The 17,593-nt window shown below is 51.6% G+C and overlaps 1 protein-coding gene across 4 annotated transcripts in view; it reads right to left on the bottom strand.

Moving 5' to 3' along the window:
* Window positions 1-412: 412 nt before the first annotated feature.
* The window catches only part of ADCYAP1R1 (ADCYAP receptor type I), a 38,853-nt gene continuing 21,672 nt past the window's right edge, over window positions 413-17,593 (bottom strand). For 2 of the 4 annotated variants that reach the window (XM_060107808.1, XM_060107806.1), the window contains 5 exons: window positions 17,259-17,328; window positions 13,434-13,525; window positions 3,309-3,438; window positions 1,848-1,889; window positions 413-601 (listed from right to left, as the gene is read on the bottom strand). In XM_060107808.1, coding sequence (XP_059963791.1) covers window positions 413-601; window positions 1,848-1,889; window positions 3,309-3,438; window positions 13,434-13,525; window positions 17,259-17,328 — 523 coding nt within the window. Of the gene's footprint in view, window positions 602-1,847; window positions 1,890-3,308; window positions 3,439-6,606; window positions 6,691-13,433; window positions 13,526-17,258; window positions 17,329-17,593 lie in introns of all 4 variants that reach the window. The other 2 variants (XM_060107807.1, XM_060107805.1) reach the window with 2 other exon arrangements.

Raw genomic sequence — 17,593 nt, 5'->3', positions numbered from 1 at the left:
GGCAGGGCCCACCCCGAATCCGCCAAAGTAAGGTCCCCAGCCTCAGCTCACAAGGCCTCCCACACAGGGTCAGGCGATCACTGAGGCTGGTGGGACGGGGTCGGGTGGAGCTGGGGACCTGCCTGAGGTGAGCAGGGACACAAGGTAGAGGGGGAGGGATGGGCCGACTTTCCCAAAATTGAGTATTTACATGTCTGGGGTCAACGCCCAGGGGCCCACGGTGGGCAGGGCCAGCGCCAAAACGCGGAGGGGAAATACCCGTCTGCGCCCTGCATCCTCCTCCCACCTCGGGGAGCTGGGCTCCCAGCCCAGGGCCGGCCCGAAGGGAGAGAAGAGGCACAGCACGCGTGGGCCGGCGCCCACCCACCCGAGCCCCAGCCGCTGTTCCGAGGAGAGGAGGGGCGGGGTGGGCTCAGGTGGCCAGGTTGTCAGCTGGGAGGCCAGACATGCGGATCTGGGAGCTGCTCTTGCTCAGGATGGAGAGCTGGGTGCCCCCGTTCACCCCGCTGCTGGCCAGGGACGGGTGCCGGTGCTTGAAGTCCATGGTGAAGTAGCGGTTCACCTTCCAGCTCCTCCACTTCCGCTTGATCTCCGCCTGCACCTGCGGGGGGCAACTCGGGCGGTCACTTCTGGCCGGACACCTTCTCACACCTCACCTGCCCACCCGCCGGCCCTGGGGCCCCTCCCAGGCGGGCACTCCCATTAACAGTGGCTGCAGATGAGGATTGCCTGGAGAGCTTTAACAACCCAGATGCCGAGACCATACCCCAGAACAATGACATCCAAATCTCTGGGGTAGGGCACCCATATGTTTTCAAGCTTCCCAGGGGATTCCAATATGCCACTAGGGTTGAGGATCATTAAATAAAGCACCCTTCTGGGTGGAGACGCCCCCCCACCGTGTTGCTCTTAGCATGGTGCACACAGGGCATGCCCAGTTTCAGCGTCCACATACCCACCCCCTTCGCCAGCACTTTTGTGCGGTGCAGGTACCCTCCACCTCCAGTTCCAGCTCCCACTTCCACCGTTGGTCCTGACAAGCTACTTGTACTCCAACTTCCTGTGTCTCCCAGCCACTCCCTGCAGGGCCCTGTCTGCCTCCCCATATCTACCCTTATCTGACCCTTCTGTAGGTGGTCTGAGCTAATCTTCTTATTTCTCAGATGCAAAAAGAGGAGGAAGCCTGCCATGGTCGCCCAGCCAAGGCCCAAGCACTTGATGCAATGACTTCTGCCCGCTCTCCAAAGCCATCCACCCGTTCAGTGCCCATCCCCATCTCAGCATCTCTGTTCTGCACTCTGCTCAAAAGCCTCACCCTAACAGGCCTGGAAATGGAGCATTACTAGAAGGTTCCAAGCCGCTCACCAGGGTCCCTCAAGTCCCACTCTTACAGGGGATGGGTTTGGGCAGGCAGGCTGGCCTGCTGGGGGCAGGGCTGAACTTTGGATAGTTCCCCACTCAGCACCCCTGCCCATCAACAGCCTCAGAAACTGGATGTACCATTTCCTGCGCCTTGTCCTTCCTCACTTTCAGTTCACCCTGACTAACGTGTGTCTTGTGGTGAGAGCCCTCCCGGGTGGGTCTGCACTCAACAGTTGGTGCCTTTATGGAGGGAGCTCAGCTCCGGAGGCTGGGCCTCAGATGCACAGCAGGCAAAGCGGGAGAGAATCTGGCACAGGGTGGAGGCCGTCGGGAGACGCCAGCACGGCTGCCGTCCCCCTCCTGTAGGTGCTGGGAGTCTGGCAGAGTCCAGGTCGGGAGGATCAGCCCTGTGCGCCCAGCAGGCCACAGCCCTGTCTGCTCCCCAGCAAGCTGTACCTCCACTGCTAAGAAGGCCAGGATCTTACCTCCCCATTCAGAAAACAGTAGAGAACAGCCACCACAAAGCCCTAGGGAGAGAAGACAAACAAAACCTGAGAATCAGCAAGGAGCCCTCCACCCGGGGTGCGTGGGAGGCCGCAGGAGCAGGGAGGGACACCAGGAAGCAGAAAAATAAGATGATCTCAATGCAGGCACCTGCCTGGGAATCTGCGGTAAGATGGGAAAAGTTCTATTCCACCAAGATGACCACACCCATGAAGCCAGGTGGCTGGTGGGGGCATTCCCTCCCACCGACAACCCTGGCTTTGGATCTCACGTTCCCTTGGTCAAATCCTTCCCATTCCCAAGGGCCAGCTCTGACCCACGTTCTAGAGGAGGCCTTCCCTGCACGCCCCAGAGTGTCCTCTGGGCTCCCCAGCCAGCCCGCAGGCCCCCTGAGGGCAGCAGTCCTACAGGACAGAGCAGACCTGTCTGTATCCACCACCACCTCCCCACTCCACCCTCCTTCGGCCAGACACCCTTGTACGCAGAACACACAGAAGAGCACAGAAGTGCCTGGGGCAGAGTAGGTGCTCGGCTCTTCTACACACATTCTTGACTTATATTCTGTGCGTTTAGAATTCTTGTGCTGAGACAGGGACCCCAGGCTCTGACTCCCAGGCTGGGGCTTTGTCAACGAACCTCCCAGCCTTCCCAGGCTAAGAACCCAAACAGGTAAAATGGCTTTGAATTAAAATGGGGCAAGGGAGAGAGTCCAGTCAGATACACAGAATAACTTTGCGACCGTCGAGGTCCAATACTCCTCTGAACAGCTGGGCTAGGGAGAGGCGCTCTATCCTGGGGACTTTCAAGGGAGCCACGCACCGCCTTCACTGCCCCACTCATGCTCCCACCTGTTCATTTACTCACTATGCATCCTCGCACTGACTCACTCACCCCTTCACTCACTCATTTACAGCCCCGTTTACTGATTCCTTCATGCACAGACTTCCTAGTCTCTGGCTCTCTCATTCCCTGGATCACTTATTTACATATCTGTTTGCTCATCTTCCTGTTCAGCTCATTCAGCTCCCTGTGACCAGATCCTGTGCTGGGGATCTGTCTTACTTGGGTAAGACAAAGCTCCAGCACTCACAGGGTGCATGTTCTACAGGCTGAAGCCAGAAGTGGACAGAGAGGTCTCTTGAGGCCGCTCTGCCCACCCCCAGGGCCGATGGTGAGGGCCGGGGAGCTGGCGCCTTTGATTGCCCAAGGGAGGCCTGGTTCAGGACACCCAGATGCAGCAGCAACATGAAAATATCAGCATGTCTTCTCGTGGGAGCCTAGAGGGTGGACAGTAGAAAGGGCTCCCCCAGCTCCCTTCTAATCTAGAACTATTATTCCAGAGGTGGAACCTAGAATAGGTTAAAGATGTAGAACCACCACCAAGGTAGAGGCCAGGGCCCTGGCTCCCCATGAGTTCTGCCCTCCACACACACCGCGCCTACCTGGAAGGAGCCCAGCCCCAGCTCAAACACAAGTCTCTCCCTCTTGCTGACGTCCTCTGGGGAGAAAGCAAAGACCGTGTAGTGGATTCCAAACAGTGGGATGAGCAGCAGGGTGGACCGGGCGAGCCGTCTGTGGGGAAAGAGCAAAACACCTGCTCCGGGGGCTGCCAGGGCTTGGGGCCAGAGCCACGGAGGGCAGAGAAGCCCAGGCCCAGCCCCTACTCTTCCCCGGAGCTGGGGCCCCTATCCATGGGCTCCCTCAGGATTCTCTCCCGGTGCGTGGGGCCTGGGGGAGATGGCAGCCAACAGAGCCCAGGCTTCCAGAACTCCCTGGGAAGTGCTGGGGAGACATCCCCCTGTCTGCAGGGCACCCATCCCTCTAGGCCATGCCGGTATCCTGTAGAACCACTAAACGTGCACACGTGAGTATGTGATTTACACAGACCCTTTTTGGGAGGTGCGAAACCTTTGGGAAAAGTGAAGTCAGGGCAAAACCCTGGGGTGGGATTTGGAAGGACAACATGAGGTGTCCTCAAGCAAAACAAGCATTCTCCTGCTCTGCAAAGAAGCTCCCTGTGCCTGGAAAGAGCAGCCCCTAGGGGACCACAGAGACAGTCGGCTTTCCTGAGTCTGGGGCGAGCCAGGCATGCTCATGGAGAGTGATGGAGACGCGCTGATGACAGGGAGGCGGGTGCGGAACGCTGGGTAGACCACAGAAGGAGAGACTTGGGAGGGGTCCTAGGAAGGATTTACTGACTCCGAGCATAAACAATCACCATCTAGCAGGAGGAACGTGCCACCTGGGAAACTGAGTCAGGGGAGCGAAGGCTGTCTGCTCAGGTGGGAGTAGAACGGGCAAGGGAGAAACGGCCCAAGGGACCTCAGTACTCCCTGAGGCCAGCTCTTCTGAGGTTCCTCACTGCAACTGGCTCCTAGGCCCAGTGGGGTGGGGCTCTTGTCTGAGAGGGTGGGGTACAGAAGCCACGGGAAAACATCAAGAGTAGGCATGGCAACGGGTGCTCTTGTGGGTCCTGCTCCGGGGGCAGGGCGGCTCCCAGAGGGTCTCCAAGAGGGGGCACCCCGTCTCTGCCCACCCCAGCAGACTGGCTCCCTTTGGATCTCCTGGAAGAGCCAGCCCCGCCCTACAGGTGCAGTCCGCCCCCTGGGCCCTCCTAGCAGAGCTCGGCCCAGGTACGGGGGTGGCCGTTTGACTTGGGGCAGTCACACCATGTGCCCCTCCCTCCCTCTTTCCCATCCCAGCCTTTCTGGGAGAGAATGTTCTACTGAATGCGGGGCCTCCGGATTTCAGAAGTAGAATCCATGGAGTCGGAGTGATGCCCTTGGCTTACCAGCATCTACTGAGAAGGAAAGGATGGGGAAGGGGAAGAAAGAAAAGCAGGGGAGGGGACACAGCAGAAGGGGAAGGAACAGCCTGGGGAGACCTTCAGGTGGACCAAGGCTCAGTCTCGGAAGGAAAAAGCCCCTCGAGTGCCCAGTGCCCACCAATCCTCCCCGTGCTCACAGACTGCCCATTCTACAGGACCTGGGGGTGCCTGGACCAAAGCGGGCACCAACAGGATCTGATGGGCTCCCACTCAGAGCCCAGCTGAGTTTGGGAGTGGTCTAGCCTCTCATCTGTCTGTCCGCTCTCGGATGTGGCTCTTTGAAGGCAGGCATGGTACCTCACTTAACTGTCATCTGCCCTGGCCAGCACATGCCATGCACAGGGCTCACACTCGGAAAGCGTGCGTCCATGAAGGGATAACCACACGGGTCCAGGATGAACACCTTGGAGCCCTTGACACTGAGCATGACCTGGGAGCCCAGGTCCTGCTCATGCTCATCTCCAGGCACCCAGAGGGCAGCAGAAGTGTGGGCTGGAGAATGAAAGTCCAAAAAGAAGAGGAAAGTGGCCTGCAAACGCAGACATGTGGACATCTTGCAGGTGCCTCTGTGACCCTGCCTAAAGGGGTTACTTTAAAAAAGCAGCTTAACTGAAGAAGCTGAGGAGGGAAGGCAGCCCTGGGATGTGCCGCGGTCCCTGCCTTCTTGCCTCCCCTCCCCAGAATGGATCTGTTTCCAGGGATCTGCCCCTGAAGTTTGAAAAGTGCCCTGGAAACCCAAAGGCCAAACTTCTCCAGCTTTCATGGTGGTGGTGGATGGGACGGGTTTGGTACGTGAGAAACACCTTTCAGGCCCTTCCCAGCCCCAGGCAGATGTGGCGAGTGCAGCAGGGCATCCCACAGTATAGTCCAAGGGCAACGGCTTCCCTCCCCTGTGGCCCCAGTGCAGCCCAGGAATAATCAGGGACTTCCGCCAGGGACCCAGGGCATCCCCATGACTCCTTTTGGTAGATGGGACAGTGGAGGGAGGTGAGGAAGTCACTAGGTCTCAGAGTCCGAGGACCTCTGTCCTTCGGAGGCCTTGGAATGGGAACATATGGTGTGAACCTTGGAACCCCGCGTTGGGGAGTCACAGACTCAACGCTATGATCTGATTAACCCAGAGAGACCGCGGCACAGGGCCTTAGCCTCTGTCTTCCTGCCCCAAGGAGGCATCACTGGGCAGAAGAGGCCTAAAGAATACAAAGAAGAGCTCCAACAGTCAGAGCCCCCCAAATTCCACTGGGCTCCCCCACTTAAAGGGATGTCCAAGTTGGAGCTGAGGCTCCAGCAGGAGATGCCCCAGGGACTAGTGCTTAGGACTCCCTGGGTTCAAATCCTCACCCTGCCAACTGTGTGGCCTTGAGCGAGTCATTTCACCTCTCTGTGCTTCAGTTTCCTCACCTGTAAAATGAGGATAATACAAGTACCGACCTAACAGGTTTGTGTGGGGAGTCAGCCACTCAGCACGCTCAGTGGAAGTGAGGTGCAATGGGGTGAGGGTCCCGCCCCCTGCAGGAGGACGGTCTACATGAACTCAAGCTCAAGGCCCTTAGAAATAATTTGGCAGTTGCAAAGATCGAAACCCAGAGACGTGGGGATTTGCGGAAGACCACACATCACGACAGCCGCAGCGGCAGAGGCTTCAAAGATGCTTCCTGCTCGGCACCAGCCGCGTCCCAGCTGCTCCAGTGGCCACAGCCCCATGCCCGCAAACTCCCCTCCTGCCCCAGGCCATGAGGTTGCAGAGAACTCAGACACACAGATGTCAGCATGCAACAGCTGGGAAAGGGCTTGGGGCTGGAGGCGCAGGCTCGCTCCCTGCTCTCCTCCAGCCTGGGCGGATGCAAGCAACAGCAGCATGCATCCCCCTCCCGTCCAGAACGCCCAGCCACAGCCACGCCACGCACACTTACAGAGTAATGGTGGACAGTTCTGACATCTTGCAAGAGTGCTGCTGAGCCCGCTGTGGCCTGCAGTAGCATTTCTGCACGCAGCTGCTGGGTGTGACAAGATGGGCATTTCTGTCAGCTGCGGGCACTGGGCAACGAGAAACTGAGGTGGGACTTAGGGTGACACGGCTCCCAGGGTGGGCAGAGAGGCCCAGGGTGTAGAGAGAGACAGGGCCTGGGCGTCACGTGGAGGAGAAGGAGGAAGCCAAGGGCCGAGACGTGGTCAGCTCTGGACACAGAAATACGCGCCTCTACATATATACGTGTGTGCCCGGACACACAGGCACATGCGAGCCCTCACACTGGGAAACCGACAGGTTGGTGGGGTTCGGGAGGGGGGGAACACGTGTGTTTGGAAGGTGGGGCCTGACTGGGGCTCACGCAGGGGACCAGCAACTGTCTCCAGAGTCAGCTCCAGGCACAGAGCATGGCCTTGACGGAGATCCCTCAGCAAGATGGGCAGCTGGAAACTCACGCCATGGACCTCACGATGGCCCAGCCCTGGAATCAGGCCATTTCTGCACTTGCTTGTGAAAACCAGCTGGAGCATCCACTGGTCTTCACCCCCGCTCCCCTCCTGCACCTTCCTCTGACTGAGCCCCCGGATACCTCAGTGTGGGCCTAAGGGGAGCAGGGGTAGGATGGATGGAGCAGACCCATGAAACACTACACATCCACCATGGAAGTTAAAATTAAGTGAAAAATCCACTTCCTGGGTTGCCTGAGCCACACTACAAGGGCTCAACAGCCACAGGTAGCTAGTGGTTCCTGGGCTGGACAGCACAGATCGGGGGCATTTCCAACACTGCCGAGAGTTCTACTGCACAGTGCGGGCTAGACTTCTCGACAAAAGTTCGGAGGGCAGGGGCTGAAGGCTGAGAGGGCACCTTTCGGGCTCTGCCCCGCTGCCTGCAGAAACGGGCCGCCTTAAGGAGCCGCCCACAGGTGGGCCCAGGGTGCCCGTCCAGCTCTACGTGGCACTGGGCGAGGCACAGAGCTCCGCCTCCTCAGAGAGGCCCCAGGCTCAACTTCCACCTCTTCTAGCCCCTCTCGGTCCTGCTTGTGCTTGGGTTGGCACAACTCATTTGTTTCCATCTCTGGCACACATGGAAAAAGTGGAGTAAGAGCTGTGTCAGCTCGTCAGACTGCAGAAGAGGTGCCCATTTCACTCCCCCTCCTCAGGCACCGTGTGGCCGAGCTCCTAGGAGCTGCTGGCGAACGGATCAACCTGATGGGGTCGGGTGCAAATGAGAACAGGTACGCACAAAGAGGCCGGACCTTTGGCCTTCGTGGATTCGTAATTTGTGACTCCCACTCTTTTAAGAGTCAGTCTGAAGGTCCCTGACATGTAGTGACACGTCATTTTGCTGAGGCGAACATGTGAATCACACCCTTCAAAGACGGGGCAAGCCGAGGTCCACCCAGCATCCTTGCCTCAGTTACGTCTGTGGTTCTCTCGTTTAATTAACAACATGTTTCAATTCACACCAGACTGTGAGATGGGCACTAGTGAACCATTATACAGATGAGGGATGCTATGATGCTCTGCTACCCAGACCAGCAGTATCGGTACCACCTGAGAGCTTCTCAGAAATGCAGAATTTCAGTGGCTGGCTCAGACCTGCTGCCTTAGAATCTGCATTTTTAACAAAATCCCTAGGTGCTCTACCTGCAAATCAAAATTCCAGGAACACTGTTGTGAGGAAGTCATGTATTTGAGAAGTTTTTCATGTGCCTCAATGAATGTCAAAGGTCTGTTTTGTAAACGTACAAAGAGACAGAAGGACACATATAAGTATGTTTTCTTCAATAATTAGAAGAGCTTAATTGGGCATTCAGGAATGGAAGCCATCCATTCTAGTCTTCAAGTTTTTTCTCTACCTTGCCCAGATTGAAAGGTTGACTACTCTCTCCTACAGCCAGTGGCCTGACCCCTCACCCTTGGCCTGGGTGAGCCACAGAAATCAGGGTCCAGGAGCCCGAGAGCCCAAACCTCAGATGTCACTTCCTACACCCCCAAACTCTAAAGCTTCAGCTGTTCTCCTCTGAGACTCCCTTTCCCCAAACCTCTAATGACTGTTCAAAAGGATCCAATGAAAAGAAACAAAAAGGAAAATGGATGGCAGAAAAGCCAGAGACAGGCATGAGAAAGAATGACGTCAGAATCTCTGAAAAGTCACTTGTTAGTGAAAAATAGAAAAGAAATTCAATCAAGAGGAAGAGATAAACCTAGGCTGGCTGATCAGCTCAGTTCTCATTTGGATCCAAGGGAGGATAAGAAACTCAGACAAGGGTAGCGGATGGAGGCTGCTTGGAGAACCCCACAGCAGGTGCACGGCTCACACCCACATCTGGAAGTCAGGGAGCCCTGGCTCCCAGACCTGACTCTGCCAAGGCTTTGCTGTGTGTCTGCAGGAAGGTCAAAGCCATTTCCAGGCCTCGACACTGCCATCTATAACCCAGGGATGCAGCACATGGTTTCTTCTGACCCTGCTTTGGTCTCAAGCTAAACTCCACAAATGCTGCAATGTCTTTTGCGTGCAAGGCTGCCTGGGCTATAGCCCCAGGATGCTAGACAGAGACCCCTGCAGGGGAACCCTTTGTGGGCAGCACCCCTGTCTATTTCACCCTGATCCTAGTGGTCGGCACAGCACTGGACACTTGGCAGGCCCACAGAATGTTGTGACCTGAGCTAAACATTCTCCATAGGGTCCCTCCTGGTGTACCCCCAGAGCCCCGGCCCAGTCCCCAGGGAGGCACTCCCCACCACACTGGTACTCCAGCCAGCAGCCCAGTTCAGCAGATCTTGGAGTTTCCCTGCCCACCCTCCTTCTCCCCCACCACTGAGGACCAGCCAGCCCTCAGTGCCCCTTGCCTAACCTGGGGGGTCGGGGCACCTGAGCTCAAAGCTTTGTTTGGCCACTGACTTGCTGATTTTAGGTGTTGCCACTTTCCTTCTCTGGACTTCAGTTTCTCCATCTGCAAAATGGGGGCAAACATTCCCTACTGCCAATCCCTAACAGGAGCTGTCAGGATAGGGTGCTTCCAGACAAGGGAGAGAGTGCTTTGGAAGGAGAAGATAGAGCCGCATGTGAACTGGGAGCCTTAGGCTGTGGGCTGAGTTCCTGGACTGAGAGCCTCCCGGCTGCACTTCTGCCTAGACATGGAACAGTCTGTCTTCAGAGGCGAATGCCATCCCGCCGACGCTGGGTAGGTCACAGCCCTGCTGAGCTATATGCTATTGGGTTGGCCAAAAAGTTCGTTCGGGTAACATCTTATGGAAAAACCTGAACAAGCTTTTTGGCCAACCCAATACATCACGGTGTCTGTTCTCCTTCCTTTACCCCGTGGGGACCTGCTCTGTGGGATGCCTGAGGGAAATACAGATGGGGTTTCCCTCCCCGACCCCAGACCCAAGAGGCAGCTCCCAATGCCCATCTTGCAGCAGGGAGAGCACTGGGCATAAAGCCAGCTCCCTATAGGGCCAGGCCTGAGATGCTCTCAGCACAATCAGTGTCTGCCCTGAAACCTCGCCTTCCTTTTTCTCAACCAGTTGGCTTCTCACAGAGGTAAACTCTGGTCCCCAAGACAAGGCAGGCTAACCCTGACCCCAGAATGGGGCTGAGCCCAAACCCTCTGCCCCAAACCAAGTCGAGCCTAAGCGCAGGCTTAGCCCCGACCCAGGCCCACATTCCATGCCTGGCCACTGCCCAAGTCCTGAGCCCAACCACTCCTTCTACCAGCCAGTGAGAGAACGGAGGTGGCTCAGGGCCACTGTCCCGCTGCAGGAGCCCCAGCCCCCAACAGGTCCCTCTGCGGCTGGGTCGGGAGCGCCGTCTTGGTCTATGGAGGAGGACAAACCCTTATCATCTGAGCAGCTGGAACCAGCCTACAGGAAGGGGAGTGAATTCAGGCAGGGGGTCCTCTCGGGCTTTCTTGGGGATGCCCAGGCTTTAATTTGTTCTGGAAACAGAGGAAAAAACCAGAAAGCTGTTGTGGGCAGATATGAAGGGATATCAGCCCAACACATAACTCTGTTGACCCAAAAGGACTCGGACGCAGCCCCGAAATCTCCCTCTCCTACCATGTCATGCCCCTTTTTTAATCCCCCGCATTGTCTACCCCCCTCCCCACCTGCAGCAGACACCTCCCAGCTCAAAGCACTCCAGGTGGGGCAGTTTTTTACAAGGCTGGAACCCACTGGGGCCTCTTCTTCCAGGAAGCCTTGTTTAACACTACCTTCTTGTCTGTAAAGTCTTTGAGGGTAGAAATGATGGTGCAGTCAAGTTTGAAGTCAAGGGTCTGCCTGCATTGTGGCTATGGCTTCACTCTTTCCTGCTGGATTCATCTAACATCACTGATAAATAGTTCCCTTGGCTGTAAAATGGGGATTATATTTAATCCAGATTTGCTGTGTGGGCATTAAACATGCATGTACTGAATGGCAAGTGTTTTTAAATGCTCTGCAGTTCTTAGCGGCATGGCCACTTTGAATGTCCCTCACTTTCACCAGTAGGGTCTCCTTGACCCTGGAAACACTCAAACGTGTTGCTGCATTTAATGGGATCAAGCTGATCCCTTGTCCTGTGTCAGCCCTCCCACCTGGCTTGTGGACCACATCCACCTGAGGTTTAATCTTTGGAGCTTGAGACGAGCACAAGTTTAGATTTCTCTAAAAAAAAATTTGCCGAGATTTGAGGGGGATTTTTTACATGATAAAAGTAAACCAAAAAAAAAAAAAAAAAGTAAACCAACTACAGCCATACCCCTGAGATACTGTGGGTTCAGTTCCAGACCACAGCAATAAAGCGAATATCGTAATAAAGCGAATATCGCAATAAAGCAACTCACATCAATTTTGTGGTTTCCCAGTGCATATAAGGGTTATGTTTACACTATCCTGTAGTCCGTTAAGTGTGCAATAGCATAATGTCTAAAAAAAAAATGTACACACCTTAATTTGAAAACACTTCATTGCTAAAAAATGCTAATCATCCGAGCCTTCAGTGAGTCATAGTAGTAACAAAGATCACTGATCACAGATCGCCACGACAACTATAATAATGAAAAAGTTTGAAACATTGCGAGAATTACCAAAACGTGATGCAGAGACACGAAGTGAGCAAATGCTATTGGAAAAATGGGGCTGACAGACTTGTTCAACACAGGGTTGTCACAAACCTTTAATCTGTAATAAAAGCAATATCTGTGAAGCACAGTAAAGTGAAGCGTGATAAAACGAGGCATGCCTGCAGCTGGTTCTTTAAACGTTTGTACTTAAATGTATAAACCCTGTACTAATTACAGATGGTTCTTATCTATGCATTAGGAAGGCCTGACAAGACTCTACAGCTCCCAGTCTACAATTTACCTTGAAAACCCTGGCTCCGCACTTGCCTCCCTCCAGACCCTGGGGTTCTTGCTGCCTGGGGAGGGATGTCCAAGCTGGTAAAGTATGTCCGGGGGTCAGTAGAGTGTGCTTACTCAGGCTGCAGCTGAGCCACCGTGTGTGTCCCTGCACAGGCAGAGCGAGGGGAAGCTAGGAGAGGCCCCAGAGGAGAGGTCCCAGGGACCTCAGAAGAAGAAACAGATCCTACCAGGAAGCAAGGTGGGGCGGGAGCTGGGGGAACCATGGTTGCTTAGAGCTCAAAGGAGAGACAAGGCCGACTTTTCTGCCCACCAGCTTCAGAGGTCCGAGATGACTGCTAGCGTGGGAACCAAGCCACCCTCAAGCAGGATAAGCAGGCCAGACGTAAGGACGTGGTTTCTGACCCTGGACCAGAAAAGGTGAGGGGAGCGGTGGGGCCCTGTTTTGTGGCTCCTGGAGACGAAGGCAGGAATGATCTCTCCAGGGCAGTTACTTGCAGAGAGCTGGCCCTACCAGCCCATCAGGGCAGGGCCTCCAAGAGTTTATGACTTATGTGGATGAACAATTTTCAGCTACGTAACATACACATATAAGCAAAGGTTGGTAAACATTTGCCAAAACATGAAAAAATAAAGGGCAATAAATGGAGAGCCAAAAGAAGGAGGGGAGGGGCGGTCAATGTAATCATCCTACACGCGGGAAGAAACAAGCCTGATGGAGCCAGGCCCTAGGCTAATCCCTGCCCCCAGCGGAAGGGCTATCACAGGAGAGGTACCCAGGCTGAACAGAGACCAAGGGCAACCTCCACTGACCTGGGGAAGCCTCAAGGAGCCTGAGGGAAGGACCTGGCACTGGCCCCTGAGCAGTTCCTGCCTCCCCCTCTCTCCGGGAGAATGGCAGGGTGGAGGAGCCCTCTGCTGGAGTCTCTCTGCTGTCCCACTTGTCCACTGGGCAGCCATCAAGGTTCTGAGCCCCAGGTTGCAGCCTCTGATGGAGGCTGGACCAGCCCCCTCTGGTGCCACGAGAGCACTTCAGTTCCTTCTAACTTGCTCTCTTCTTAAACTGAAGACGCAACACATCCGGCTTCCACGCCAGAGACTGTCCCCAGATTCCCTGTGCCTATCTGGCCCCTCCAGCCGATCACAGGGGACCAACCTGCCTCCCCGGGGCCGGAAGTGCCTCCACAGCACACACACCCAGCTGGTCATGCTCCTGACCACAAAGCAAGAAGGGTGAGATGGAAGATGGCTGAAGGAGAGGTGGGCAACTATATTTTAAAGGTACTTTAACCCAAAAGAATTCTTGCCAATGCCCATGCTAGGATACCCCGTCAGCGACACCCAAGCCTTCTCCTCCTGTGTCCTGTGTGCAGGGCCCATAAAGCTGTTGGACTTGACCATGGCATTCACCTAATGGTACTTACAAGTAGATGCTGGACTCATTGCCTCCCATGTCTGGAGACTGAAGTTTCTGCACGAGGATGACAATGATGCCGATGAAGAGCACAAAATTAACCTGAGAAGCAAAGAAAAACCAGATGAAAATGATTCTGAGCAAAGACTTTCCACACCCCTGCCTCTGCACTGTCTGTTATTCCCCCAACAGGGCCCTCCCTCCCATCCAGTCAAGATCCCATCTAGGCTTATAATCTCAAGATGGCAGCATGAGAACACTCATTCACCCCCCAGCCTCCCTCCATATCACTGAAATGACAGAAGAGAGAGATGAAGAAGAATTCCATAAGAGTACTGAAAAATAGCAAAGATTATCATGAGTGAGCCAGAAAAGGGAGCAATTTCCGGAAAAGAAAGAGCAAACAGTGCCAGGGTGATGGAAAAACTACAATGCCAACCAGAGAAGAGGCTATCGCAGAGGTGAGAGCTGTCCTCTGGAGAAACTCCAAGTCCAGAGTCACTGAATATGGAAAACCAGAATGGACAACCATAAGCACTATTAATTAAAGGACTGCCTGGGAATAGCAATAGTGTTTACCTTCAGACAAAAGCTCTCTAAACAAAGTGGGAAGCTGTGTGTATGGTGAGAAAGGAAGAGGGAGGGGAGCAAATAAAAAGAAACACGGCGACTACACAGCAACATCTGGCTGTAGCAAAGCAGCGCTCAAGGAGAAAATGTAGAGCCTAACACTAACTTAATACAAAATAATAAATATTGAAAATAAAATAATTAACCATTCAAATCAAAATCTAGGGAAAGAGTATCACAAGTTTAAGTTATACAAGAAAGAAGTTAAAGATAAAAATTCGTTAAAGAAATACAAAAAAAAAAGTAGACTTGATCGATAAAAATAAAATTTTTTGGTTTTGCTCTCCTTGTTTTCACAGATCAAGTAGAATGGTAAAGCATCCTCCAGAGGGCAGGGTTCTGTCAGTCCTGCTTTCTAATGCATGCTCAATGTCTAATCAGTACCCGGAATTTAGCACAGTAAATACTGTTAACTGCACGTGTTAGTCCAAAAGGAGAAAATGCAATTAAACACATTTGGGGATGAGAAAGAGGACAACAGATGTATAGAATATTTTAAATCATCACGAGGAAAAATAATCAAACAAAATGGGAAAATATAAATTAATAAAATCAAATCAAGATGTAGAAAATCAGAACAGAGCAATGACCTCAGGAGAAATTTTAAAAGTACTCAAAGACATATGCATTAAAAGGCACCAGCCCAGATAATTTTACTGGCCAGTTTCATAATACCTTTAGGGAAGATGTAATTTACATACTACTTCATTATTTAAAAGCAAATAAAAAGAAAACCTCCCAAATTACCTATGAGGCTAACAAAACCCTAGTACAAAACCTAGACAAGGATAGAAAGTGTGTGCGCGTGCACAGATGCACGCGCACACACACACCTAAAACCAGAGAACTTACAAAGAACAACGTAAAAACTATAAATAAAATATTAACAAATAGAATTTAGCAGTGCATTAAAAGAACAAACAGATCACGGCCATAAAGGTTTTATGTCAGGAATGCAAAAAAAGATCTACTAATATTTATATTTGTTACATTAACAGATTAAAACAACGAACTACCTTTATCCCACATAAGACTGGTGAATAGTTCAGTAATGGAAACATCAACAAAAACGTAAGAAATGAGCACTTTCGTACTCTGCCTGTGGAGGGCAATTTGATATCCATGAAAATGTTAAATGTATACATCCTTTGTCCCAGAAATTCCACTCCTGGGATTTACTCTAAAGCATATTCACACATAACTCAAGAGTATGCACAAATATATCCACCACAACGTTGCTCATCATGAAGATAAACTGGAATATTATAAATGTCCATCACTAAGGGAATGATCAATTAATGTCTCCAAAACACATTTGATAAAATTCAACACCTATTCCTGACTTTTAAAAAATAAACACTAGGGCTTCCCTGGTGGTGCAGTGGTTGAGAGTCCGCCTGCCGATGCAGGGGACACGGGTTCGTGCCCCGGTCCGGGAGGATCCCACATGCCGCGGAGCGGCTGGGCCCGTGAGCCACGGCCGTTGAGCCTGCGCGTCCGGAGCCTGTGCTCCGCAATGGAAGAGGCCACAACAGTGAGAGGCCCGCATACCGCAAATAAATAAATAAATAAAATAAAAAATAAACACTAAAACAAGCCAGGAATAGAAACTTTCCTAATTCAGTGAAGGTAACTGCCCAAAACTATAGCAAACACCATCCTCAAAGAAACCAAGGAATAAACAGTATAAATGTTGGAAATGAAAAGTAAAAAGTATTTCCATTTATAGATCAAGTAATTTTCCATGAGAACCAACTGAAAATGGATAAGAACCAATAAAAGAGCTTCAAAAGGTAACCAAGAAAAGAAAAAAATACACAAAAACTAATAGCTTCCCTAAGTCCCAGCACCAATACACCCACTAGAAAATATAACGAAAGAATGATTCCTAGACACAAGATGAGCACAAACGGAAAGACACCATAAAGGGAAACCTAACAAGACAACTAAAAAAAACTATCAAAAATGACTCTATGAGAAAGACTGAATAAATGGAGAACCATGCCATATTCTTGGAAAGGAAGACTCAATATTTTAAGAAAACCACTTCTCCAAATTTGTTTATAAATTCAATGGTGTTCCTATAAAAATCTCAACCAGCCTTTTTTTTGCAACTTGACAAATTTGAAAGTCCATCTGAAAAAGTAAATGTGCGAGAAAATTTGGAAGGGGAAAAAAGTAAGGAAGGTGATATGAGCACACCAGATATCAAAACATGCTGCCAGTTTCCAGTAACTTGCCACAGGAACAGCCAAATAGATTAGTAACATGGAGTAGGAAGTCTGGAACTAAATACAAGTAGAGTACACTGATTGTTAACGAGAAAGTGGCATTTCTACATAATGGAGAAAGAAGGACCTATTCAATAAAAAGAACTGAGAGGGTGGATGTCCACCCACTGGAAAAAAAATAAGGTTAGATATCATTTCAGATCAGACAGAGAAATAACATTTCAGATGGAGTAAAGGCATACTTGTAATGATGCAATCTACAAAATTGTTATAAAACAATTAAGAATACTTTTATATCTTAAGGTTGGGAAAGACTTCCATAAACAAGAAATAAGGCTCAGAATTCATGATGAGAAAGCCTGACGGCTTGACTATATAAAATTATGCAATCTTAGCAGTATACTTACAACATGTATAACAGATGAAGCATTACTATCTATCGAACAGTAAGAAAGATAACAACTGGACTAGAAAAATGAGCACAGAATAGATGATAACCAGAATAAAAACAAATTGTCAGAATAAAAACAAATTGTCAATAAATATTTGAAAAAATGCTCTGCTGCACTAGCAATATGGAGAAATGCACATTAAAACAATAAGTTACCATTATCTTCCACAAGGCTGTACAAAAATTTAAATGACTGAAATTACAAGTGCAGACAATGATATGGGAATACCCTTTGTGACCCAGCAATTCTACTTCTAGGGGTTAATTCTAAAGAAATATTCACACGTTTTCAAAACTACGCACACAACCGTTCCTAGTAGCATCTTTCATAATGAGGGAAAATGGGATAAAGATAGATGTCCAACACTAGCGGAAAAGCTAAATAACTTGTGCGTCCTTTTTGCAGAATATAACACAGCCACGGGAGGTTGGTTTGTGTGGTGACCTCTTTATTTCTCCTCCTCCCCTGCCTTTCAGCCCAGGCCTCTGTTTCTTCCCTGCTTCTTGTCCCAAGGACACTCACCATTATGGAGCCAATCACAGGGGCTTTGATCACCCACCACAGAGCCGTGTTGTCATTCATATCCCAGCAGCTGCAAGACAGACAGAAAGAAGAGAGATGATGCTTGGGGGCATCATCTCTCCTGGCTGGCTGGAAGGGATGGAAGGGCATCATCATCTCCTTCCAGCCAGCCACTCCTGCAGCTCTGAGGAGGGGCTGGCTGGAAGGAGAGCTCTCAGGCGGGCTGTACACCCAAGCCCAGCCCTGGTTCAAGTGCCTTGGTCCTTCCCTCTGCTCCCCAGTCACGGCAGGGACTGGAGCCCAGGAGTGAGGGCACCAATGGGCTCCTGGGCAAG

Source organism: Mesoplodon densirostris, chromosome 9 (genome assembly GCF_025265405.1).
Source record: "Mesoplodon densirostris isolate mMesDen1 chromosome 9, mMesDen1 primary haplotype, whole genome shotgun sequence".
In the NCBI taxonomy this organism is placed as follows: Eukaryota; Metazoa; Chordata; class Mammalia; order Artiodactyla; family Ziphiidae; genus Mesoplodon; species Mesoplodon densirostris.
Note: the sequence above shows the minus strand (reverse complement) of the source record. Positions and strands in the feature narration are given on the sequence as shown.